The sequence below is a fragment of the Pleurodeles waltl genome, chromosome 7, assembly GCF_031143425.1.
Source record: "Pleurodeles waltl isolate 20211129_DDA chromosome 7, aPleWal1.hap1.20221129, whole genome shotgun sequence".
Classification (NCBI taxonomy): Eukaryota; Metazoa; Chordata; class Amphibia; order Caudata; family Salamandridae; genus Pleurodeles; species Pleurodeles waltl.
Genome location: NC_090446.1, coordinates 390,413,953 through 390,441,048, shown reverse-complemented (window position 1 = coordinate 390,441,048; position 27,096 = coordinate 390,413,953). Strand labels below are relative to the sequence as shown.

Below are 27,096 nucleotides of genomic sequence, written 5' to 3'. Positions count from 1 at the left end.
CTTAAAACCCAATCCACTGAAGACAGAATTCCTTCTATCATCTCCTCAGGAACCCCACCTCCACCCCCCAATCTGGGAATGGATCACACTCACAGATGCCCTAAAATGTGGTCCCTGAATAACCAAGTCTACAAAATCTCTAGGAATCACACTTGGCAAAAACCTAACATGGTGAATCACAAATTTCACAGCAGGAAGATCAGTGTACCACCTCAAGCTACTAAAAAATGTCAAACCCTCCATCCAGAGGATGACCTCAAAACCGTGGTTTAATCCCTAGTTTTCTTCATACTAGACTATAGCACTGCAACTCTAAAATGCACACTAAAATCATATCTGGCACCTGTGAGGCCCACACTCAATGCAGCAGTCATGCTTACAACAGAAGACTGTTGACACAACCATATAACCCACACACAGACAGAACTAGTTTGGCTCCCAATAGAAACAAGAGGTATTTACAAAATAACTCGTATCAACGTCAGAGCTCTTCACAGGGATACACCAAAATACCTTTCAGAGAAACTGGAAAGGTGAGGAAAATTGTGCACCTTCCGAAGCACTGACGCACTCAACTGGCCCTGTCCCGCTTCAAGAATGAAAGGACAAGTGCTCGTTCTTTCTCAGGAAACGTACCTAGAATCTGGAACTCCCTGCCTCCTAAGTTATTTGCCAACCCATCACTAACCAACTTCAAGAAAAAAGTTGAAAACAATATTGCTCAACAATCACCTTAGCACAAATGTATTTTAAGTATCCCTACAATGCCCCCAGTAAACTTAATCACCAAAAACCTCCTAAGTCTACCTACTGGAACTATCAAGAAGTCATATCGGACAATCCATAGTTTACAAAGGAGTCTTGTAGGTCTACCTCAGATCGACGAATATGAGAAGGAAACATATGTTTAACAGTACAATGTAATTCTGTGTACCCTTTGTATTTAAACTAAACGTGATCCTTTGTAACCACTCTTACAGGTGGATTTTTTTCTCTTTTGTTCAGTGCTCTGATACCCCCGGGTCATGTTTGTGCTATAGAAAACTCTCAAATAAAATAAAAAATAAATCCTACAAATCCGCCTCTGCCTCACCCCAAAACGCACAATCTAGCCAGAATTGTTAGTTCAAGTGCCCAACACAAGCAAACCGTGATGGGTTTCAAGTTTGTGGGATCTCAGCAGTGAGGTATAACTTCAGTCCCTAGGGCACAGAGAGTTCAGGTCCCACGGTTCAGTCACTATAAGTGCACAGTTATACACACAAATGGGTTAAACGCTTACGTGTGCCTGTAGATCCTCTGCTATATTCCTATACTAGAATTATTTGCTGTTTTACTTCTCTATGGGCCAGATGTATCCAGCGTTTTTGCATTCGCAAACGGTGCGAATGGCCATTTACGAATGCAAAAATGCCTTTCAGTATGTATGAAAGGCATTCGCTATGCAATTTTAAGGAATCGCTAAAATAGCGATTCCTTAAAATTGCAAGCCTCTTTAGAGAATTGCAAATTGCAATTCTCTAAATAAGAAATCGCAAATAAGGAATCCTTACTTGCGATTTCTTAAGCACATGTATCAAGTTTTTCCTTAATGCGAATTGGGCATTAAGGAATCGCAATTACCACCAAATACAACTTGGTGGTAACCATGTGCAAATTTTACAAATGCATTAAAAATGCATTTTTAAAATTGACATGAACGCACAAATGCCCCTTTGGCATGTGTGCGCCTTACATGTCCTAAAATATTTTTTGGGGGTGCAGCAGAGGGGACCTTTTCAGGGGGGTGTTCCAGTTAAGAATTCACAATTTGGGAAATGCAAAAAAATTGCAAATATGGGCCTATTGGCCCATGGGTGCGAATGGGGTCAGAATCGCTATTTGCGATTCAGTAATCGCTATTACCAAATCGCAAATATGATACATACCATTTTGCGACTCAGAAATAGCGATTTCTTAAAAATAGCTATTAGAGAATCGCAAAGTGGATTCTTGATACATCTGGCCCTATGCTACTGCTCATTGAAGTCCTGGAACATTGCAAATTGCAGCTCACCCTATTTTCGGGCCGATAATATAAAAAACCAATGGCTTTCATGTAGGCTGCTTAGGGTCACCCATCCTTTATACTTTATACTAATTGGATGTGTACTAGAAGTTCAAATCCAGTGAAAAAAGGAAGAAGAGACAAAATAATCAAGAGAAGACCACATTTTGTAGCCCTTGTTGTTACATTCCAAACTCCCCATCGGTTATATACACTCATCTGTTTTTGTGGCCCAATACTTATTCAGCCTTTGAGAATTTTTTTTGGATTGGGTTTCAATGCTGGGAATTTTGAGTGGATTTAACGAACTGGTTTACATTAAGGCCCTCATTATGACATCAGCGGTTTTCGAGGAAACCGCCGATGCCAAGGGCGGCAGAAGACCACCAGTGCTGGTGGTCTTTCACCCACCATAATATGGCTCCTGCAGGTTTTTCGCCTCAATAAGGGTGGAAATCCAGCAGTAGCCATGCTGGGCGGTGCTACCACCTCCACCGCCCCGCCAGTAGGAAGCCGCCAGCTGTGTTGTGACCAAAAAGAAGGCCTGACGGTGTCCTTCTGATGGTAGCAGCACCCCTTCCTGTTCCCTGCCGGATGACCACCTCGCTGGACAAGGTAAGTTAAGTGTCCATCAGGTGAGGGAGTGGAGGGTAGTGGGTGTTGTGTGTGGTGTCTGCGTGTGTGAATGATTGTGTGTGCATGCGTCTGACAGTGTTGTGGTGTATGCATGGTTGTATGCATGTGAGTGAATGCGTGTATGTGTGTTACGGTGAGTGCGTGTCTGCATGTCAGTGTCTATGCATGTGAGTGAATGCGTGCATGGATGAGTGTGAGTGAATGTGTGTAGGGATGTGGTGATGCATGGGTGCATGGGTTGTGGGTGTGTGTGTGCATGAATGATTGCAGGGAGGGGGTTGGGGGTAGTGTGATTCTAGGGGGTGTGGGGGTTGGGGGGCAGTGTGATTCAAGGGAGACTGGGGTGGAGGGGTGGTGTGATTCTAGGGGGGTGGGAGTGGGGGGTTAGTAGATTGCTGGGGGGCTGGGGAGAGCCTTCTACTGGTGACAGGGAAGGAATTCCCTGTCACCGGTAGCCCTAATGCGGCCCATAATGCCCATAATGTGGCGGTATACACCACCAGCCTGTTGGCAGAGATGCCACGACATTAACCCTGGCGGTCAAAAGACCACCAGGGTTAAAATGAGGGCCAAGGTCTTATTATGAAAAGATGTAAAACTTCATTACCATTTCCAGTAAAGCAATGCTAATATGCTCATATTACGGAAAAGTAAGGCCCCGTGAAATGACTAACTGAAAGAATATAGCACTGCCATTGTCCTGAATGCCTACAGCACCCAACAGGAGCACGGCGACATGCTTCCAGCAAGAAACATCTTCCTTCCACCAGAAAGACCCAGAATGCTGCTTCTACAATGCATGTTTATCGTATTTGTAGTGAAACCCTCATTGTTTCTTGTTTCTGATCCAGGCTTGTGCGATCCTCACTGGCTGGGTATGCTCAGGGCTGAGGAGAGAGGGTCAGTGGTGCTATCGCTGTCTGCTTGGGTCTTTGCACTATATATGACTAAATAAGCTTTTGATGACCATTTCAAAAGTTAAGTGGGGTAATGGTTCGACATCCCATTAAGCCCAGACGCATCCTTCTAACCAGCAGGTGCCTCGCTAGGGAAGTACCCAGTTGACATGGTTAATTTCTACCTGCTTTCCTGAACTCTGCTTCCTCCTCACTTCATATCTCCCTACTCAACTCCCACTAACAATCATGCCTTTTTACCCACTTTTCATCACTCCTAAAGTATGTCTGCCTCCACTCTTTTTCCAAAATAGTCTCCTCACCAATGCTAGTTCATGTCGTTCTATAATTGGAAGACTCTTTCTGATCTGTTAACCAAAGCCTCCTCATTGACACTCGCCTTCTTTAATATCCACATAAGATCCCCTGCAAGGGACATCTGCAAGTGCATGCCTTTATTTCAGACATGAGTTCATCACATTCCTCTCAACATCAGATTGCCTGAAAACACCCTAACATGAATTGAGGACATCTCTTCTGGATAAGGTTCAGCAGACAATGTTGTCAAACCAGGTGTATGCCTCAACAAAGTGAAACCTTTCCTTGAAATTCCAGAAATTGGCACATGAAGCCGTCTTTTTAGGGTTATGGACAAACATCATGTTATGTTGATAGGCTCAAGATTAGCATTTGCCCATACGTATGGCTCCCAGACGTTTTCGTGGATATTATGCATACTTTTGGTGTAGTACCTTGCCTAGTCTATGGCATCCAGAAATCAGAAATGCAGAACATGAGGTGCATTACTGGCCTTAATTCTGATACATTTTGAGAGCAGTGGACACGCCAGGAGTATAGTAAAACTTATATATTTCTATGGAACCTGGATTGTGGACGGTTTTCTTCTTTGGCAAAATATGCATGTCCTGACCTGGAAAAGAGTGTTAGAGATGGTCTAGTTTAGGACTATACATGATAGGCTAGGCATGATTACTGCTTACAATATTTTACTTTTTCAGAGTTTAAACGTGATGAATAACAAATACATACAATAAAACACCCATGTAGACAGCATCAAATGAGTCTCGATTGTGGCAAGTCTATGGAGAATCATCTCCCAGAATGACGAGAAGAATTAATAGTGCATGTAAAGCAGATGTATGCACATATACGCCTTCACTGAAAGCCAGCTTAAAAAGGCGATTTGGTTACGCAAGCAACAGTTGTGTCATTGAATGTAAACAACTGCGCGTAGAGAAATAGCAGAGTCAATGAGAAGTACTGACAGACACAGATGAACGCTTACTCCAGTATGGCACCTCTTGTGAGCCATCAACCAGGCTGCAGGTCCACCGGCCAGACAGGAGCCAACTTGGTGCCCGGAGCAGAGCAGGCTTCAAATGTAATGCGCACCAGAGCAACCCACACAGTTGGTTGACCATTGTGGAATGATGCCACAAAGTTTGAACGGGGAAGAGTATTGTGCCTTTGTAGTGACCTCAGTGACAATGCTGGAAGGCATAGTAGCTGCATGCACGTTTACAACCAATGATTTGTCCTTTGAGTGAGGATAGAAGTAGATATGCGAATTCTGTCCGATGACTAATTCAAAAGCAAGGGATTCTACCTGTGTACTGTACAGAGAGTATGCCACTCAACAAACGTTGCCTGCATAGGCATCATAATTCTTAATCTCTCCCATTCAGTAGGTCACTAAGCTTAAGGTTATTGTCAGTGTTGCACAGAAAGGTCTGGTTCAAGAAACACCTAAGCCTGTCCAGTAGATAGTTTATCTATCAAAGTGTAGACATTGTTCACACCCGAGTCTACTTTGGTCCAAAAGGTACTCATAATTTGTCTTTCGGTCGTAACAGTGAATCTGTGTTCATTTTGACTTTTTCGATTTAGAGAGTAGAATTTTGTAAGTTCCTTTGTTGGCATGCATATTTTGTTATAACTGGGGTGAAACCATTTGTAGAATTTACAAGTATTGGTAGAGCACAGGAGTCTCTGGAATTCCTTAATTAGATCTTTTTTTACAAGATCTCACTTCTGAAGGTCTATTTCGATTCTTCTTAAGGAGATGAGACCCACGGAGCTGACAAATGAACAACCATATTGGCATAGGTGGAGACACAGCTTATGAATTTGTTCTTGCATGAAAGCCAAGAATGAAAATAACTGCAGTTTATGTTTTTCCAGTATCTGTCAGACAGCCATGTCATCGAGATATATAAGAAATTTATCACATAAAGCATTGGCCCACACTTTAGAACCTAGTGGGTAGCTAAACGCTTCTCCAGCATGATTTGGTCCTATGATAATATCAAAAACCAATGGCTTTCATGTAGGATGCTTAGGGTCACCCATCCTTTATACTTTCTACTAATTGGATGTGTAGTTCTTCAGTGTACAATACTTAATTTAACGGCGGCATCACAATTTTTCTTTGCTGCTACCACAATCAGCAAAGCAGTAGGACTGCAAATTCTCCTGAATGACTTAGCTATTTTCAGTTATTTCATGTGCCTTCTGTCATCTTCCCTGTCTGCTAAAGAATGGCAGATACATTGTACATATACTGGTGGGTCGTTCTTGAAAAGAATTTTGGGCCATATGTATCAACGCATTTTCCCATAGACAGACACAGAATGGATAAAACCCTTTGAGACATCTGATCCCTGTCTTTAACTTTTGGCCAGCTTGCCATTCTAGAAGATATGCGCTCTATTGGCTAGCGTGCATCACAACTCATCTGTAGATAAAAGGCGTTCTTCCAGGTGTGGGTTGGGCTAAGTACAACGGAGAAGAGGTAGTTGTTAATACTTCCAACAACCTTTTTTCTTTTTAAAACAAACTGCATTGCCAATAACATTGAAGCTCTGATTAGCCAAGCTGAGGTCATCGCTCTCACTCAGTGGCATTATTACGTGGTCTGTGATGTAATATGTGGTATCAGTCTGTCCATCACATCACCACCAGCTTTATACTATATCTTGCACTAATCCACTGGCCTCCCATCATTTGTATGATGGCTACTCAAAGTGGAAGATCATGTCTCACGCTTTGCACTTATTTGTCAGCAGGGTGGCAGACGGAGCTCAGCTGGTTTCCAAAATGGATGGTATGTGTTTGGGCAACTGGACGGGGGTTAATTTTGAACTGCAAATAGTTATACCACAAATGTCGAAAATACAAACTTTTTTCTTGAATACATCCAAATGATGCATAGATTGCAGTGGGGACATGGTACTTCGTGTTTGTTTTATTTGCATAGTAAACAAAGTAGGGAGATCCATGTCGCTTTGAATGAAAGGCCAGTAATTGAGTGAGAAAAGCTGGAATCTTCTGTATTTCTGTGAATGGTTAATGTCTGTAAAGCACAGCACAGGATGAAGAAAGAGATATTTTTTATTGCGGTCCAAAAGTATACACCTGACTAGATTAATCAATGGTGCTGAAGATTTGAATGGCCATCTCCTTGCCCCCAATTGGCATGGACATTTATAGGCATATGCCTTGTAAGACCATCAGGAGACGCCAGGGTACAACAAAAGGCATCAAATTTAGCCTCGTTACTAGAGGAAGTGGAAAACAGCGACATGTCATTTTGTCTGGGCCGTTGCAAATCTTTCGTGAAAGCTGCCTCAAGGTGCCAGAACCATAAGAGCGTACGCTCTTACCAGTGTCAATGTTAAAAGCTGTTCCCTAAGCCTGACCTTGGTTGCCAGTTACAGAACAAAACTTTGGAGGAAGATGGCACATGCCTCACACCAGCCAACTCAGGATTGCTCAAATAAAACTAATGACTATCAACATCACACCTTGTCTCCTGTGAATAATTTTTATACAGTATCCAAAGGGTTTTCCCAGGGAAGCAGGACCGATCAATATTTGCATGTCTAATACACATACATTAATCTTGGTACACAGCAAAACAGTACGTTGTGCAGGTTTGTTTTTGTTCCGTGTGAGACAGTGGGTTTGTAGGTCTACTAACTGACAGAGGAGATGAACATATGCTCCTGCTCAAACCTAATCCTTCTTACTGTTCAGGGCAGCTTGCAGTGTCAGTTCTCGGTGTAGTTGCAATACTTACATTTTGGGAGCTGGACGTTCCGGGGCACTGTCCTAACCTGCAAGGATCCTTCACCTCGTATTGTGCCCAGATGTTTGGTGGTTGACATTTACACATGGTCCAAGACGTTTGAAGGCTTTCTAGCTCACCATGTGTTTCAGTGATGGTGATGGCTTTCCAGATTCTAGTGGCGGTTCAGTTTGGTGATTAAGGTGCTACTATTTGTAGATCGTATTCTTGATGCTCAGTGTTTCTCTCCACCTCTTTTTCTCTAAACTTCCTATAAGCTGACAAAGGATACAGGTATAGGAGGTTGGGTGCCAACATCGACATGCAGTTATTGCCATAAATGTCTAGATGTTTTAAAGGGGCATTTGCTTCTGCTTGATTGTCATTTATCTTGTTCTTTTATAATGCGGTTTTCACAACAGGCTGAAGGGACTGTCCTAAGGTTTCGTAGGCGCACTTTGTCCCAAGAGCAGTATGTCAGTGAAAAATGAGTCAAGAAGTCACTGTTTCCCTGAAACAATTCTAGTTAATTCCCCTTTCAGCTGTATCTCTCAATTAATATAAATCCTGCATTCAAGCAGATACCAGTGCCTATAATGTCTTCCATGGTCCTCTCCTGAACCTCCATGACAAGCACCGCCTGAGTGAAAATCAGAGTTGTTTGGAAGCAAACTCAAGCCCATACTGCAAGTCCATCAGATAACCCTGTTAAGTAATACTGTATTAAGTAATACTGTATCCAAACTAGCAATCAGTGCAAATGGGTTGCAGAGAGAATTAACTTGTGTTAAAGTCAGTTAGCAAAGATCAAGGATGGCAGGGAGACGGGGGCAGGACCTGAAATAATGGATGAATCTAAAACCAGGATGAAATAGGTGAAATGAAAGCAACAGAAGATAAGGGTTGGGAGGAGAAGTAGAGTGGGAGCTTCAGGTCTATTTGCTGATTTTTTTTTTTTAAAGAGCAAGCCCTAGAATCCAGATAAACGTATGAAAGTATTGGAAGCATAGTGGCAGGGCCCATGTGTACTGCATGCCCCTGGGGATCATATAGTATTTTACAGCTCTCTATAGTTCAGCAGAGTGTAGTCCAACCCATTCACTGAGAAAAAGCAGCATGGTGGCATGGGCCTCAATTCACCAAAATGCCTGTGGTAGTGGAAGTGATATCACATACGCACAGAAAGTGACATCCTATGACCCCTGATCCTGACTTCTTCCAGGAAGTCATGTCACAAGACCCTGACATCATAATTGAGGGTTCGCGTTGGATAGTATCCAAAAGAAAGGCAAAGTTGTGCTTTGACTGCTTTGTATTATTTTGTATCCAGGGGTGGTCCATTTGTGGTTCATGGGTGTTCCCCAGAGACAGAGCATGTGTCTGTATAATAAGAATTTGTGTGTGTCAAAGTGAGTGAGAGTCAGTGGCAGGTTGTGAGTGAGTCTGTGAGAGATTGAGGCCCAGATTCACTCTTCTTTGACAGAAGGCAATGCTGCACCAAAGTTGCTGCGCTGCCTTGCTAGAGAAGGAGGGAGAAAAATGCACCATATCTGCTAGGATATGGTGTATTTTTTGCTCTCACTGGTGTACATTTGGCAGCCATGCGCCAACACACTTACCCTTGTGCTATGGTGCAAGGGTATGCAAGGATATGTGCAATCTCTAAAGCATAGATTTTGCAGTGCAAAGGTTCACTTCCATACAAAAACATTGCTTTGGGGCTTTTTCCACTTAGCATGTGTGCTCTACAATGCCGCAGACATGCAACGTTAGAAAAATTAGGGGAAATCAACCATTTTTCCTCTTTATGTCTGCCTTAATGAGTTGTACAATGTTGGTGCAAAATCCTATTTACCAATGCTTGTAGACGGGGATTTGCTTTAAAACTCATGGGTGATTGCATGGGAATGCCCATGCACCACCCTTGGATTTTCCCCATTGCCGCAAAATAGTACAAAACTGAGTATAGCTTAATTTTGTGTTACTTTGTGAAACTATCCAACACAAATATAGATTTGCGTTGGATAGTCAATCCCACTCTAACACTTTGCACCGGGTTTGCATCTTAAAAGTGATCCAAACAGAATGCAAAGCATTACTAAACCTGGGCCAGAGTATCAGTAAGTATGCAAGAGGTTCAGTAAGATTAAGAGTTAATGCAAGCGAGTGAGTGAGAAAGAATATGAATGTTAAGGGGTTGTAGGAGAGTGTGAGTGTGATGACAGGGTCATGTGACATAATGTCCTTGGGGAAAAAAACAGAGTTACAGGTCGTATGATGTCACTTCCTATGATGTCATTAAGGTCAAAGGGTATCGGATGTCTCTTCTGCTACCCATGGCCTTTCAATGAATCAACACTCATGAACATTAATGAAGAAAACAGAGAAACAATCAGCCTCAGAAAATCCGTAAATGAATTGTATCTCAACATAATCAATGGCAAGGACACCAAAGACCCCTGAACCAAGTAAATCCAGCCTATAAGTCAAGGCTGTGAGCTCCGACAGAGGGGCTGATGGGCCTAAAGCTATGGAGGACCTCCTGATATTCAGCATAGCTTCTGCATCGTTTACACCTGAAACTATACAAGCCAGTCTCCTCAAAATTGTAGCAGTGCAAATGCGGAAGAGGGCCCTGGAAACTAATAGACTGCTGAATCGAACCACTCCAGGTATTAGGTTATGTGATCGGGGCAAACAAATTATACAAAAAATAAATGGAACCTATAAAGTAAATTAAAAAATCTGCAGTTCAAGTTCAGCAATACATCATGAAATAATGTCTTGTTTCGGTTCAGGGAGAAGACGACCCTTGGAGGAGTTCATTCACAATGATCTGAAGATTTTGATGAGAACTGTGATGGAGGAATAGGACTCTACTAGTGACTACCTCACTATTGATTACAGAGAGGATAGTTTTCCATCATTTTACAGCATATAGTGGAGTGTTGAAAATTAAATTAATGCATTTAAATATTTCTCTGAGGGTCAGATCTTTTTAAATTCCTTCTACCTCTGCATTATTTTGGAGGCCTACTAAAGTGAGATGTCTCATTCCACTGACCCAGACAAAGCGTATTCTCAAATTGGAGTGAGAACCTTTGGCCGTATTACAAAACATTGCACTGGTGCAGACAGGCAAAATATTTTACTTATTTGCTGCTTTTGTCAAAGGAAATGTGCAACAAAATGTATGTGGCATGTGTTGCTGTAGATACACATGCTCTGCATACTCCTGCCGTCTAAATGTCTCTGCTGTTGTGTTAAGGTGTGTATTCCCTTTGCTCTAAGTCGACGCCCCATGGTGTTCGTTGTCAGGCCCTTTATGATTCTCCATTCCTGTTGGTGAAAATAGTAGGTGTTTGCAGTACCTCTCTGTGTCATTGCGACCTTCGTCAGGCTTGGCTACTGCGTTCTTCTCAGTGCTTAGCCCTTTTGGGACCTTCTCCTTCGTCTTTTCCCTCAAAAATGTTGACTGCATGAAGAAAAGTTCTCCATTTCGAAAGTGTCCATAGGGTCATGCAAAGTATCCCTGGACAGACCGCCACCAGGTCTGCAAACTTTGTCTGTCCCATGATAGTGACAGTGCGCCTCCCTGCCTTGCCTTCCTTTCTGAAAAGGCATTGCAGGACCAACACAATCAAAGACTTGCTTAATGCAGCAAGGAGCACAGAGAAGATATAATGATTTAAGTTCTCAGTGCTTTTTTTTTGGAGGCCTACTAAAGTAAGATGTCTCTTTCCAGTGACCCTGACAAAATGTATTCTTTGACAAATTGGAATGAGAGCTTTGGCCGCATTACAAAACATTGTAGTGGTGGGACGTTCAGGAGGAAACTGAGTTAGGGCCATCAGGCACATGGCCACTTTATTTCAGTCCTGAGCCAAGCTCCCATTCTGGGACAGAAGAACCACAGGTCCTCAAGGTCCACCCACAGAAATTACTGAACCACCCCTCCCCTGACTCAGGATGAGGGGTCAGGAGTCGAGCTCAACATCAGGCTTCCAGTCTGCCTCTGCCTGATGGGCCATGGTTAGCACCAGCATAAGTTGTAGGATCCAAGTCAGCCTTTTGCACTGAAACAGCAGCAGAAGATCCTGAACAGAAAAACACCTAGGGCAACAACAGCTCCTTCTGCACCAGCATTGAAAAGATCCTTGCGGCTCTCTTTGGGTCCAAAGACCTCATTGGTACTGAAACTTCCCTCTGTGCCAGCAAGCCAGAAACCCTCTTTGGGGCTGAGATGTCCTACACTATATCTGAGGACTAGGAGCAGCCTACCCTGCAGCACCAGGCAGAAGCGGATCTTCATTCACCCACAAACCAATAGGATCCTCACTGGCCCTGGACCCTGAACCACCAGCAAAAAACAAAAAGCACAAGAATCAGGGTACTAGGCCTCCACCTCCTAACCCCATCCTCTTCCTTTGTCTCCTCCTCCTCTTCCATCTTCTTCCCCTCCTCCACTCCATGCATCACCCCAAATATTGGGAGCTCTTTTGTCTCAATCACCAGAGGATTTCCCACACTCATCCCTTGAGGGGGACAGTCAAACTCGCCCACTGGATCCCTACAAGGCCCCTTTCGACCCTTAGCCCCATGTTGACCTGTGGGACGACTACTATGTTGACCCACCTGGGGACACTGACATGGAACTTTACTCTGCCAAACATCCCCGCAAGATGACACTACCTCTTATCATAAGGTTCTGCATGGGGCCACTGCCTTCCATAAGGTGGAGATCCAAGCAGTCCAGGAAAATGGGGATATCCTTGTGGGGATGCTGTCCTCCGCCTAGTGCTCACTACAGTTCTTCCTTGTGCTGAAGGGAATACTGAAAACCGCTCCTTAAGTATTCAAGGATCCAGTAAAAGCCAGGGCGGTCAGCCGCAGGGTGGATAGAAAGTATAAACCCCCTCCATCAAACCCACCATACTTTGGATAACAGCTACCACTGAACCCCTTAGTGGTCTACACAGCCTGCAAGCATGCCAATGCCCCTGGCAGCAGCAATGCATCTCCACCAGAGAAAAACATCAGAAAGATTGATGCTGTTGATAAGAGTCACTGTTAAGTCTGTGAGCCTTTGGCACATTGCCAATTCAGTCTGTCTGCTCTCCAGGTATGATAGGGCCCAGTGGGACAAGATGACAGACCTTCTATAACATCTCCCAGAACAGTACAGAAAACATTGTCATGAGCTAGTTTCTATGGGGAAGATTATTTCAAATACCACGATACGGTGTGCCTTGGATGCTGCTGTTACTGTGCCACAGGCCATCAATTCAAGGGCAATGACTTGTTGCCTGTCTGTGGCTTCAAAATTTGCTCAACCTGCCCTTTGATGGGGGACAGCTTCGAAAAGACAAAGAAGTGCATGGATTCGGCCAAGGCACTGGGGTTCTCCACATGCCTTCTCCTCGAGGTTCCTTTTGGAGGTCCCAGTACAGAAGGAGTGACAAAACCACCTCCCATGAAACCACAACCACCTATGAAAGGCCCCAGCACCAGACCCCGTCACAGCAATATTCAAGGGGAGGATATAGGGATAACCCCAAGGACAGAGAAAAAAGGTGGTGCTACTAAGGTAGTGGCCTCTGCCAAAGAGAGGCTTGCTTCCCCTTCCCCCAATCACACTACACCTGTCAGAGGAAGGTTGCAGGGGTTTCTTGAATGGTGGCAAGTGGGCACATTAATCAGTGGGTTCTCTCCATCATAGGACATGGCTGCTGCTTAGAACTCTCTGAAACCCAACCATACAGTCCTCCCCCCAGACGTACCCTATCAACCAGAACATGAGTGCCTCCTTCCTTCAGGTGGAAGTAGAGGCTCTCTGCCAATGTTTGACTTCAAGCAGCCATGCAATGAATACATCCTGTCAGGGCACTTCCACTTGGTTACTCTTGGACAAGGCCGTTTTTTGCAGGGTTATTCCTGAACCTTTTGCCTTCTCCCTCCTAATTATTTCTGACTTTGGGCACTTTACCACTGCTAACCAATGCTAAAGTGCATATGCTCTTTATCTAAAATGGATTGGTGATTGGTTAATCCATGATTGGTATATTTGATTTCCTAGTTAGTTCCTAGCATAGTGCACCAGGTGTGCCCAGGGCATGTAAATCAAATGCTACTATTGGGCCTGCAGCACTGATTGTGCCACCCACCTGAGTAGCCCTACTAACATGTCTCAGGTCTGCCATTGCAGCACCTGTATGTGCCGTTTTACACTGCCATGTCGACTAGGCAAGTGCACCCTCTTGCCAGACCCAAACCTTTTCTTTTATTACCTGTAAGGTAGCCCGAAGTTAGCCTCTTGGGTAGGGTGCAAGGTATGTAAAATGTTGGCCATGTAATGGTGTGTTTTACATGTCCTGATAGTGAAATACTGCTAATTTCGTTTTTCACTTTTGCAAGGCCTATCCCTCCCATAGGGTAACATGGGGATTGCCTTGAATTATGTAATTTCCCAAAGGGAGCTGATAGAGCTATGGAGTTTGGGGGTCTCTGAACTTGCAATTTAAAAATACATCTGTTGGTGAAGTTAGTTTTTGAATTGTAAGTTTGAAAATGCCACTTTTAAAAAGTGTGTATCTTCTTGCTTAGCCATTCTGTTCCTCTGCCTGTCTGGTAAATACACGTCTGGGGCAGGATGACAGTTGGGCTGTTTGTGTATTCACTATAGACAGTCACACAAAGGGATCTGAGGTGGGCCCTGCATACCCTAATGGCCCATCACCAGGCTGATGGGTCTTCCTGAGCTAGAGTGGTGGGAGGAGCTGTCACTTGCACCTGAATATGGCTATGCCTGTCCTCACACAAACTAGTCTTCAGCCACCTGGAGTCTCTCTGAGGTCAGAGCAGGGAAAGGTAAGGTCTTGTGCACTACAAAGACTTCTCTTTGAAGTTTGCCTACTTCAAAGACAGACATGGGTATAGTTACTGGGCCTCTGACCCCACGTAGTTAGACTTCTGGACTGAGGACATTCTGCCAGGAAGAAGAGCTAGATCCTGTAGTAGGGACTGCCACTCTGCCTTCTGCTGTGTTGTGCTGGCCTTCTGCTTCTGTCCTGGGAGTAAAAGGACTGGACTTAGATTTCTAATTCCTGCTTTCCATGGTTCTCCAAGGGCTTGAGTGGAACTTGCCTCCTATTAAGGAGTCTCAGGGACATCATAAATTTCATCTCCAAGCACATGGGCACCTCTGCGGAGAGCCCTGTCCTGCCAGGAAGTGCCAAATCCAGTCTGGGCCTTTGAGGAGGTTTTTGGTGCTGCAAGAAGAAAATCCATGCATTGACTCACTGCGTCATTCCAAACCAACTCATTGCTGCAATAATTCAACGCATCAAGGCTGCCTGCACCAAAGGGAGGTCCCTGCTTGACGCAAAGACCACGGATTTCAATGCAGGCCCCCGCTTTCCATCACCCTCCCAGCAGAATTACATATGCATTTAATCTTTTAAAAGTGCTATTTCTGCTTGTGTATGATGGATTTTTTTTGTTTTGGTCTTGTTCAGTCAGATAAATATTGGCTATTTCTCCAAACTGGTGTGGAGTACATTTGTGTTGTTGTTACGGAATGTCTGTGTATGTGTAAACGTGTCCAACTTTACACATTGCCTCTTTGATAAGCCTGACTGCTTGAGCCAAGCTACCAATAGGGTGAGCAGGGGTTATCTCAGCTGTGTGACTCCCTTACCGTGACTAGAGTTGAGGCTCCCTCCTTGGTCAGTATGCAAACCACTGCCAACTACAGACCTACTTTCTAACAGTTATGCTCCAGGATGTAATCTCTCTACTACAGCAAGTGGCTTCATGGCTGCACCCGACCTGAAGGACGCCTATTTTCACATCCCCATCCACCCTGCATATCACCAATATCACTGGTTAGTGATAAGTGGCCAGTGTTGTTCATTTCAGAGTGCTATCCTTCATACTCAACGTGGCCCCCGAGGTGTTCACAGTGTCATGTCTGGGTTGGCACCCATCCCACCAGCATCCATGTGGTCCCTTACATGGACGACTGGCTGATAAAAAGTGCAAACGAGCAACAGTGTTTGGTGCATACCTAGACCACCATAAACCTATTGCGCATAGAAGGGTTCACCATCAACCCAGTAAAGACGCACCATCAGTTTTAGTCCTTTTTAGGGGCAGTCCTGAACTCAGTCACTGCAAAAGTTTATCCCGGTGAAACACGGGTCCAGCTTTCTAGTCATTACTGCCCCTTTTTCAGCCAGAACTCCAGTTAATGGGCCAGACACTCATGAGCCCTGGAGACATGATTGCCTCCTGTATTTCCATAGCTGTAATCTACTGCAGGGCTGGCTTTTTCTCCATCAAGTTCTGCAAGTGACCATCATGATGGACCCTTCCCTAACTGGGTGGGGAGTACATGTACAGGTCTTAACTGTTCATGTAACATGGGCAGCATGCCAACTGGCTCTCCACATCAACCACCTAGAGTTACTGGCCATCCAGTTAGCACTCAAAGCTGCCTCAGCCGCATTCAAGACAAGGTGGTACTCATCAGCACAGACAACTTGACTGCCTCCAGAAACATGGTGGCACTCACTCACCACAGTAGTCAGCGGTAGCTCAGGCCATTGGATGGTGGGCACTCCACCACAAAGTCCACCTACTGGTGGAGTACTTGCCAGGAGTGGACAACGACTTTGCAGACCTGCTCAGCAGGATGCGGCTACAAGTCCATGAGTGGGAAATTGATCTAGTCCTGTACTACCAATGTTGGGGGTTTCCCTAAGTAGACATCTTAACCAATGTCAAAAGACAGCCAAATAGCCAAGCTTCTCCTCCAGGTTCCCACACCTTCAATCTGTGGGCAATGCACTATGGATGAACTGGTCAGGAATATTACCCTACGCATTTTTGCATCTCCCACTCCTTCCATTTTTAGTTCAGAAGCTTTGGCAATCATCACTCATCCTGGTAGCTCCCATTTGGGCCAGACAACCCTCCTTCACCTCCCTTCTTGACCTGTCCTTAGTGCCTCACAAGATGCTTCCCAACCGGCCATGCCTTCTCGCTCACCACCAGGGCGCAGCCAGGCACCTCTGTCTTGCAATTAGGCTCCTGAAGTCCTATGGTTTGGCTACCTCATCTGCCTTCTGAGGATATGTCCATCTTCAATGAGACCGGCAGACCCAAAACAGAGCATTCTACATGGCTAAATGGAAAAGATTTGTCAATAACTGCTTCTCTAAACATATTAACCCTTTGAAGCCAGAAGTCCAAGACATTGTCCTCTTTTACCACTCAATCTCTCTTCACTTAGTCAGTTGTAAATTACTTTCACAATAGGGAACACACCTAATCGTTCAGGTTCCCAGTCATCAAGGCTTTCATGGAAGAGCTTACGAAGGCCATCTCACCCAAAGTATCCCCCTGGCACCTGTCTGGAACCTCAATATTGTTCTTTCACAACTCATGGACCCTTCTTTGAACTTCATTTGTGCCCTTGCTGGAACATTTTCATCCTTCACAGGAATCAGTGCTCATTGAGATCAACGGATCTTTGGACCCTGCATAGGATGTGGTAGAACCATACGACAAAATGTCAATATAAACTAATTAAGTTACACAGCATGACCAATCTGGCCATACAAGGAAAACTCCAGTCAGGAATAAAGTTATGGTGTTTATTACAATCTTAAGCTCAGAGTCATGTAGACAATTCACAAGACAAAGTTATAAAGGTACAGACTCACCGAGGGTTGAACAAGGCGATGAAACACGTTTAGGCAAACTAACATTAGGAGAACTAAGCACTTTACAAAGACAATGCCAAACATCAATAGGATAGTTTGATATACTGAAAATGAACATTGCTCAGTTTTAGTAAGCATTGAGGCAGTTCAAATCAAAAAAGTTCAAATTAGCTGGGCACAAGGAAATCCCTACAGGTAGCCAATCAGTAAAAAAAAACTTGTGGGGCGGAACACACACGGCCAAAAGACAAAAAGAACAAAAAGGACAAAAAGAATTTGGAAAAAGATCATTTTGGGCAACAAAATATTGACTAAGGTTAACAAAAATTAGGTAGAAAGGGAAAGCACAACATGTCAGAAGCTCAGTCAAGAGTCTTCTGTAAGGGTTAGGAAGAAAATCTCTAAGTCTCAGCAAGGCATTTCAAAGGGGTAAAGGCAGAGAGGAAGAAACCCTTCATAGGGGCTCGGCATTCAGGATCAGGGCAAAAGGGTTTCAGCTTCTCATCTTTGGGATCTTGAATTCTTCTCTGACAGGATACTGTCAGGGATCTGACAAAATTTCTCCTGGACATCAACATATCAAAGTTCATACAGCAACCCGATTCGTCAGGACAACAGTTAATTTGACGTTGAAGGGGCATTATCCAAAATAAATTGATCATACAACTCCTATCTATCATGAGAACAGAGTCCATCCATGTTACTCCACATGAGATTGAAAATGTTTTTAATTTGCTAATCCACAGCCTAGGATGTTCCACATCCAAGGTTGAATGCCTACAACTCTTTATGTGTAAAACAATAGACATCTACTTCCAAACAAGTCTTCTCCAGGGAACGAAGTCTGAAAGAAAAGTTCACATTAGCAAGATGACTTGACATTTTCTAAACAGTCACAAAATTAAGGGCTTAGCAGACATCTCTTAGGCTAATGCAAGTGAGTAAATGCAGCACATGAATACATACAAATAAACACATTTTAATATGACACTATGAATTTGGCATTAATAATTCTTCATTAGCATTCATGTTACAGTAACTTTAAACAAAATTACTATGTTAATAAATTTCAGTCAGTATAACGTGGTACTGCATTTCTCTGTTTTTGCACACATTTAAAACATTAATCATCAGAAATTCAATATTGTTGCAGTACAGACAGTTAGTTTAGACTCTAAATTATAACATAATATCAGTTAAATCCTTCAAATGTTTCACTAAACTTCAATACCACCTACGTCTCTAACATCAGTCTAAATGAATGCCCATTTAAAATGGCTCCTTAGTGAATCCAATCTACAGTTAAACTATTAGTACTTTAATTAGCATAATGCATAGATTGTTACATATAGATGATCTCTGTGACATGAGGGACAGCACTAGTTTTTGCTCCATCACCCTCTACAGTTTCTCTCCTGGAAGGTAGCTTCCTAGTCATCATAACATCACTCAGGTTTGTAAGTGAGCTTCAAGCTCTTACCCTTCAGGAACCTTTCTTTCAGGAGCACAATGATGGTCATTCTTAAGACAAATCCAGTATTTCTGCCTGTGGTAGTATCTTCCTTCCATATTAACCAAACCATTGAACTTCCTGTGTCATTCCCACACCGGCCTCTGTGGCAAAAAGGGCTCTTCTCACACTGGATATCAAGAGGACCCTCATGTATTACATTGACAGGACAACACCCTTTCACAAAACTCAGCAGCTCTTTGTCTAATTCACAAAACCACAAAAAGGCCATGCTCTCTCCAGAGCAAGCATACCCCAGTGGTTGGTCAAAGGCCTTCAACTTGTTATGCCAGATCCAAAGGCAATTAGCTGCCCTACTCTACTCGCAAAAAGGAGTCATCCATGGTTTCCCTGGGTAACATTCATATAGCTTGAGTATATAAGGCAGCTACTTGGTCCACTCCACATTTTCGTCAAGCATTACAAGGTAATGTTGGCCAGACTGTCCTACATACACAATTCCAGCCACTGCAACGTCCTCCGGCTAGCCACTGCTTAGGGAGAACTGCTTTACAGTCTATGCAGACCATGTGTATCTACAGCTACACATGCCACGAATTGAAAATGTTGCTTACCTTGGAAGCGTCTGTTCAAGGCAGGCATGTAGTGTTGTAGATTCACATACGCCCACCCTTCCTCCCTAGGAGCCTCAGGTTGTTGCAGATGCCTTTGTTTCAAACTCCTTGCATGGTCTTTCTCTCTGTTCCATTTCTTACTCATCTGCCCCACAGGAAAACATTCTAACAGTGGAGCTGATAACCAGGCACATTTCCAGTAGGAGTAGAAGCCACTATACTTTGTGACTCAAAAGACTTCTTTGAATAAAAACAAGTTTCACATATCTAAGCCCAACATTAGATGGCAGGAGTATGCAGAGCATGTGAATCTACAGCAACACATGCCACGAACAGATGTTTACAGGGTAAGTAACATTCTCTCATTGCAACAGGGCAAAAAAGATAAAATAGTTTGTAAAACTCTTCATGAACTTGGAGCTCATACATTATTTCAGTATGTTTGAGAGATTTTAACAAAGAAATCATTGTCCATGGAAAGCCTTTTTTAAAATGCCAACCAACTTAAGGCTACAGCCAACAGATCCACCAGCTGGAGGTTGAGGAGATCTTCAGTGTTGCATTTTGGGGGGACTGGGGAGAGGTAGGTTGCAGAAACAGTTCTGGCAGCTTTGGGTGCAGTAAGGGCTTCACTATGCGCTGTAACTTATGCAGGTGCTGCATCGCCTATGATTCAACTGTCACATAATTAAATTAAATAAACTATTATGGGAAAAATAGAATAAATCTGTTATACACCAAGTAAGAGGCAATTGTAAAGGTCGAATGGTTTTGCTTAGCAGGGTAACTCCACTTTTAAAAATAAACAACCTTTCTTTTAGGCTGTGTGGCCTGATGGAGGGATGACTTTGGAGGGCTGCGTCATAATGGGGGCCATAGTTTGGAATGCTTCAATGTAATGAATCCTGGGTATAATTGATTGCTTTTTTATCTGTTTAAACTGGATTCTATTTTGCTATCTGCTTTTATTGATCTTGGGGCCCCAAAATAAATTATTGAAAAATACCTACTTTCAACATAAAATGAGGAAGGCTAAAAAAAGAGATTACATGCCAAGAACATCACTTATAAATATTTTACTGTAAGGGAAATCCCACTACAAGAAGGGCTTCTCAAAGGAAATAAACTTCAGGTGTCATTTAATTAGATTCAGCAAGCTTCTGGGAGGACGAAATGTTGAGAGAAATTGTATTCTCCTTAGGGTGGGTGGGCAATACTGTGCTGCCCACTTTTTTTTTATTTATTTTTTTTAATGAAAATGTCAATCTCGTATCTGTCTTCTCATAAGACATAAACATATATTTTAAAAAAATCAGAAAATCCTGGGAAGATCACATCTGAAGTGATGTGCAGGCTGAGAAACTAAACTGGAAAACCAGCAAAATATAGTAAGTTATAGTTAGTTTGCAAACACAAGTTCTGCCCGATAGCACCACTGACGTCTCAGATGACATTAATTGGTATCATCAGTGAAATCACTTGTGACTTCACATATCTCCTCTCCATTGACTTAATTTGTCACCTCACTTAGGAAATGAAGTAGTGTGTGTATGTTTTTTGAGTGTATTGTAATGGTCTGTTTTTGTTGTAAAATACCTTCTTACCTTCAGGAAAGCACTTGCTGACCTCTTATGTTTGTGAGTGTTTCCCTCATCCCTATTGCCTGTCTTTATCACTCCACGGTCACTCCAACTATTCAGTCAGTGCAGACATTTGTGTGACGGATGGACAGACCACTTGGCAATCCAAACGTTTTGTTCCTTATCCACCCTCCTTTCTGCACTGAGGCGCGATATGCCCGGTCTTGAGTTATGCTTGTGTGGAACAATGCTGTACCATGGTGTCTATAATTGAGCCGGTTTCAGAGTTGGAACATTCAAGAGCAAGTATTTTTTTGTGGACTGGGCAGTCTACTTCTAGTGGCACTATCAATTGCATGGACCTACACGTTAAATACAGCTTTGTCTAGGTAACTTCAAACCCATGAAGACTTCAGTTCAGTTTATTTTTTGTAAATTGTGATTGGGGTGTGAACTGCTCATATTTTGAGTTTGGTAGTTCAGATACTTTCACATAGATTATTCAGTGTGTGTTTTTTTTTAATATGCCACTGTTCTTTCCCTCCCATTTAGGTATCTGTGTTTGGCTACGGTGCTGACTCCAATGGAGACTGGCACCATTATTGGGAGCGTAACAAGTTTGCTGGAGCCTTCCGCCGGACCAGGGTGCACAATGCTGAATTTGAGCTGGATCTCATAAGGCAGTTGGTACATGAGGGCAAAGTGACATATTACCGCTAAAGTGCCTTCTAGATTGCCCTTAACAAAGCCCCAAAAGGAGCAAAATAATTGCACATCGTTAACATTCTGAACGCGTATTGTACTTTTTTGAAATTTTGTCAATAAAAAAATAGACCTTCATAATTTTATTGCTTATTCTTTTCCCATTCATACAGAAGTTATGATCAGATACACAGAGGGGGTCATTATGACCCTGGCGGTCACCAGACTGCCAGGGTCATGGTGGCGCTCCGAACGCCACAATATGACCTTGTCGGAGCCGCCACGGTCCAACCACCAACACCACCAGGGTGTCGCCAGCCTGTAACCTGGTGGTCCCGGCGGTAGTAATCCACCAGGGCAGCCCTGCCATGTGGATTATGAGTCCGTATCCGCCAGCCTGTCCATAACAGTTTACACCGCCGTGGAAAGGCTGGCAGAAGGGGGGTCTTGGGGGGATCCCTGGGGGCCCATGCACTTGGCATGGGCAGTGCAGGGGCCCCCATGCACAGCCCCATTGTGCATTCCACTACCCAAATTAGGGGCAGTGGAATGTGCGACGGGTTCTGCTGTACCCACTGCACCGCCACATTGCTGCTGGCTCCGTTAGGAGGCAGCTACAATGTTAAGGCCCTGTTGCCCGCTGGTAAGGCCGGGGGGGTTCAGGCCACCCGTGTGGCCTGATGGGGGGATGAATTTGGCGAGCTGCGTCATAATGGGGGCCATAGTTTGGAATGCTTCTAGGTAATGAATCCTGGGTATAGTCAATTGCTATTTTATCTGTTTAAAGTGGATTCTATTTTGCTATCTGCTTTTATTGATCTTGGGACCCCAAAATAAACTATTGAAAAATACCTACTTACAACATAAAATGAGGAAGGCTTAAAAAAAGAGATTACATGCCAAGAACGTCACTTATAAAAATGTTTACTGTAAGGGAAATCCCACTACAAGAAGAGCTTCTCAGAGGAAATAAACTTCATATTATTTAATTAGATTCACCAAGCTTCTGGGACGATGAAATATTGGGAGAAATAGTATTCTGCTTAGGGTGGGTGGGCAATACTATGCTGGCCACTTTTTTTTTTTTTTTTTAATGAAAATTTCAATCTTGTATTTGTCTTCTCATAAGGCATAAACATATATTTTTTTAAGAAAATCCACGGGAGAACACAGCTGAAGTGATGTTCAGGCTGAGAAACAAAACCGGAAAACCAGTAAAATATAGTAAGTTATAATTAGTTTGCAAACAAAAATTCTGCCCAAAAGCACCACTGACGTCTCATATGACATTAATTGATATCATCAGTGAAATCACTTGTGACTTCACATATCTCCTCTCCATTGACTTCATTTGTCACCTCACTTAGGAAATGATGTAGTCTGTGTATGTTTTTTGATGTATTGTAATGGTCTGTTATTGTTGTATAATACCTTCTTACCTTCAGCAAAGCACTTGCCAATCTCTAATGTGTTTTTTTAACATGTGTTTATTATGATCAGTGTATTGGACAAGGCACAGACACAACAGTATATATGCATTTTGTATCATACAAAAGTGACCAGTTCAGATGCGCAATCAAGCGGTAAGTGTGGGCAATATCCAAGCCCAAGAAATTAACATTATATGTTAGTATCATCAAACAATAGTACATCAACGATAACTTTTGAAGTAGGAGTAACCGGGCAAATGAACAGTGAAGTGGGGGTTTGGGGCACCCTAAGCAGCCAAACTATCCAATATATCCACCCACGTGTCTAAATCTTGTTCCGCATGTTCGTCACTGCGTACCGCCCACAACCTCCTCTCTTCTGCTGTGCTCCGTTCCTGCAGGTCCAGTATCCGTTTCCCCACATCAAGTGCAAGAGGCTGCATCCAGTGGATGATCACCTGACTTAGCGAGCACCAGGTCTAGGAGAGCAAACCAATAGCTCATCTTGGTTGCGTGCCGGGGCAATGGGAGTAACCAAGTAGTCAGTGGGCGACGGAGGACTCCAATGGCATATTTGGGACCTCCGGTAAAACCTCCCTGATCTGGGCAAGCGCTGATCTCCAAGTGCCATCAGAGAGCCGCGCTGGCAGAGCAGCAGTCTTTCTTTCACAAGCCCCTGACAAGTCAGTCTGGCGTTTGCCCTTGAGGGCTCTGTAAATGCGAGAGATCAGTCTCCGAGTCAACCCATGGCCCAGAATCAACTGCAGCAGCTGGAATTCCACAGGTTCCCCAAGTAAAGCAGCGCACATTTCCCAGCACATGCAAGATACTGCAACATTACCATCACAGACTGTATAAGGCAAAAGGGTTACAGCCAGAGGAGGGGCAGTAATCTGGCATAGGGCGCCCGGAGCTATACCCGAGTCACTCGATGTTCCCAGGCCTCTACCACCCATTTGACACTAAAGGGGTGTGAAGATGGAACCTTCACTCATGCATAAGGCATCACAACAGACCCAGAGCCATCCCCCATGTCCCCAAAAGGGCCTTCTCAACATTCAGTCCATCGTCGCACCTAAGTGCTGCATATTGTAGTTGGCTCGCAAAATAATACAATTTAAGATCCGGCAACCCCAGACCCCTCAGTATCCAATTTGAGTATGTCCCATTTAACCCTACTCTTCTTATTGGCCCACACGAGGGCCACAAGGAGATTATTCAGTTTTGCAGTTGTGGATATGGGGATGGGGTACATGGCATTCTGTAGCGCATATAAGCAGCTGGGCAATAGAACCATTCTGCATAGTGCAACTTTGCACATGACTGATAGGGGCAACTGAACCCAGAGTTTGATAGATTCTCCAAGGTTAGTCAAAGCTCTACCTATATTAAGTCAGTAGTGGGTTTCTGCGGTATTAGACACCTGAATTCCCAAGAAGTGAAAATGACTTGTCGAACTGGAGCCCAGTCACTGGGAGGTCAGCGCGGGGCACATGTGCCAGTGCCACCAAGGGGAATAGTACTGTCTTTTGCTTATTAACCTGTAGACTAGATGCAGCACCAAATTCAGTCATGATCAGCAGTAGTGCTGCTACAGATATCTCTGGATCTCTCTAGTTGCGTGACATATGTAATTGCATCGTCTGCATAAAGGGAAATGACATGGGTCACTGTTTTGCTTCACTAATGACCGAGCTGAAACACTCTTGCACTGACAAAAATCTCTGGAATGCGCTTCTTAGTCCAAAAAAGACATTTGTTATTTCACTACGTAAGGTTCCTAAAAGGAGATTAGCATTCTGAAGCACACGTTAAAAAATGGTCACAGCAATGAAATGAAAGAATGTACAAATGATTCTCCACTGCAACATACACAGCGAATATATGTATCTATATTATAATGCAAAGCAAGTAATGAATTAAAAAATATGCATCGCCATGAGAAAAGGGTATCACGGCTTCATCTCCCTCCTATTCAGCATCCGATCGCCAGATCCCAGAATTGATCGAGGAGAGAGAGATCAATTATCTCAAGGGGAAGGATGGCACACTCCGGCGTTTTAGATGTGCCTGAGATCTGCAAATGGCCTCTTATGCCCTGAACAAACAAGAGAGGAAAGGTTTAGAACCTCCCTCTCCCTGCAGAAGTTCATTTATTCAAAAAATGCTGATTGCTTTAGGCCTGCTTTGAAAATAACACATCAGGACTTGGCCACAATCCCAAGGTGCCAATTCAAAACAAGACCGTCCCTGCTGTTTGAGTACATTCTTATCAGCCTAAGCCCTTGGTAGGAAAAAACATGAAGAATACAAACATGAGCACAGTACAATGTGGAAAACTGCTTGCAGCTTTTAATGTGCCAGTGGCTAATGCTAAAATAAAGTCAGTAGGCATAATGAAGCTGGTGGTCACTTAATGTGTAGTGCTAGGCTAAGTGCAACATGGAGTCAGTGGTCAAAACTCACATATCATTACATTCCACCCTTTTGACCAATGACTCATACCCTATAGTCCTAAAATCAACTTATCTTTTTTTTTCTTTAAACAATAAAAAAATTACAAGCAAATTAGGTATGCATTGTACACAGCAACATAACGAAATGACAAGAGCAATCACTATAAAGCAATGGAATTGGGATTAACTTATTGGTAATATGAACAGTTAAACCAGGCACCCTACAAAAAAGACTGAAGCTTATATATTCTGATTGGGATAATAACTAATTGAATAGTGTCTCTAGGATAACGAGTTGGTATAGAGTTAGATGAAAACATCATGAGTCCTAATCATGTAAAGATGCACGGTCCACCTGTAAGGTTTGGTGGAATGTAAGTAAAAGTGAGGTTCCCATACGAGAATAGTCACCCAACTGGCAACTTAAACATGCTTAATGTGACTGGCAGCAGTCATCAGGTGATAACAAGCCACGTTGTTTGTTCCATTAGAATTGCAATCAAACAGGTTGATAGAACATCCGTGGTACTCTGCATTATTCCCATGCAGAACTTTGATCTGTGAAGCACAATTAGCGCCAAATGGAATCATGGGTTTTGCCCTTCAAAAAGCAGCAGGGGTGTTGCGCAACGTAATTGATCAATCAGATTCAGGTTGGGGGTGCTGTTCCACCCGACCGCAAATGCACATGCCCGAAGGGAGACCACACGGCATACTTGGGGGTCAGAGACAAGTCGTAGTATGATCTGTAAAAGAAACAAATATGATCTTTCTTGCAAATAACATTTGTCAGCAGAAATGTGCTCCCCTTTTTCTTTCCTTATTTTATGATCAGCAGGACATTATTAGGGCCCTTGACTATAATTTCTGCAGGTCCTGGACGGCCATTTGAGGAGTCCACCCACACCTTAGCATCAGGGTTTTTGTCAGTTGAACCAAAACCTCAGTTCCTTGCACTGTCAGGAGGGCTGGGGCTGTCCCATTCCTCACCAATCCTCCATACACTGGACCTATGACAAGTTGGATAATTTTGTAAGCATGTAGGTCAAGACCTGCAGATTTGGGTGTGGGTCAGTAAGGAGCTAAAGCTCTAGGTTTTATTTCCCAGTACACAATGGTATTGGTGGCTACATGTGGTTGTATCAGGGTTAACATTTGCATCAGGGCAGTTTCATCATTTTGTAATGGTCTGTTATTCAGAATCTAGAGGGCTTCAGTTAAATGCCACTCCAGTTTTCCAAGTCCCATCAGATATTTTTTTAATCCAGAACCCCAGGGACACTCCTGTTCTTCTCTGCTTGTGCCACCAGCTCCAATCTACATATTGTTCCTGGATAGTTACATGCAGCACAATGTCTCCTTCTGCACTGTCCACAAGTCTAAATCCTGTTGAATTATTGATTTTGCCAGTGGTCAAAACTCACATATCATTATAGTCACACTGGCCACCTC

General features: G+C 43.5%; 1 protein-coding gene across 5 annotated transcripts in view; it reads left to right on the top strand.

Annotated features, from left to right (window-relative positions):
* The window catches only part of LOC138304103 (CMP-N-acetylneuraminate-beta-galactosamide-alpha-2,3-sialyltransferase 2-like), a 379,283-nt gene extending 357,384 nt beyond the window's left edge, over positions 1–21,899 (top strand). For all 5 annotated transcript variants that reach the window (XM_069243850.1, XM_069243849.1, XM_069243846.1 and 2 more), the window contains one exon: positions 21,609–21,899. In XM_069243850.1, coding sequence (XP_069099951.1) covers positions 21,609–21,776 — 168 coding nt within the window. In that variant the 3' untranslated portion in view covers positions 21,777–21,899. The remainder of the gene's footprint in view (positions 1–21,608) is intronic.
* The last annotated feature ends 5,197 nt before the right edge of the window (positions 21,900–27,096 follow it).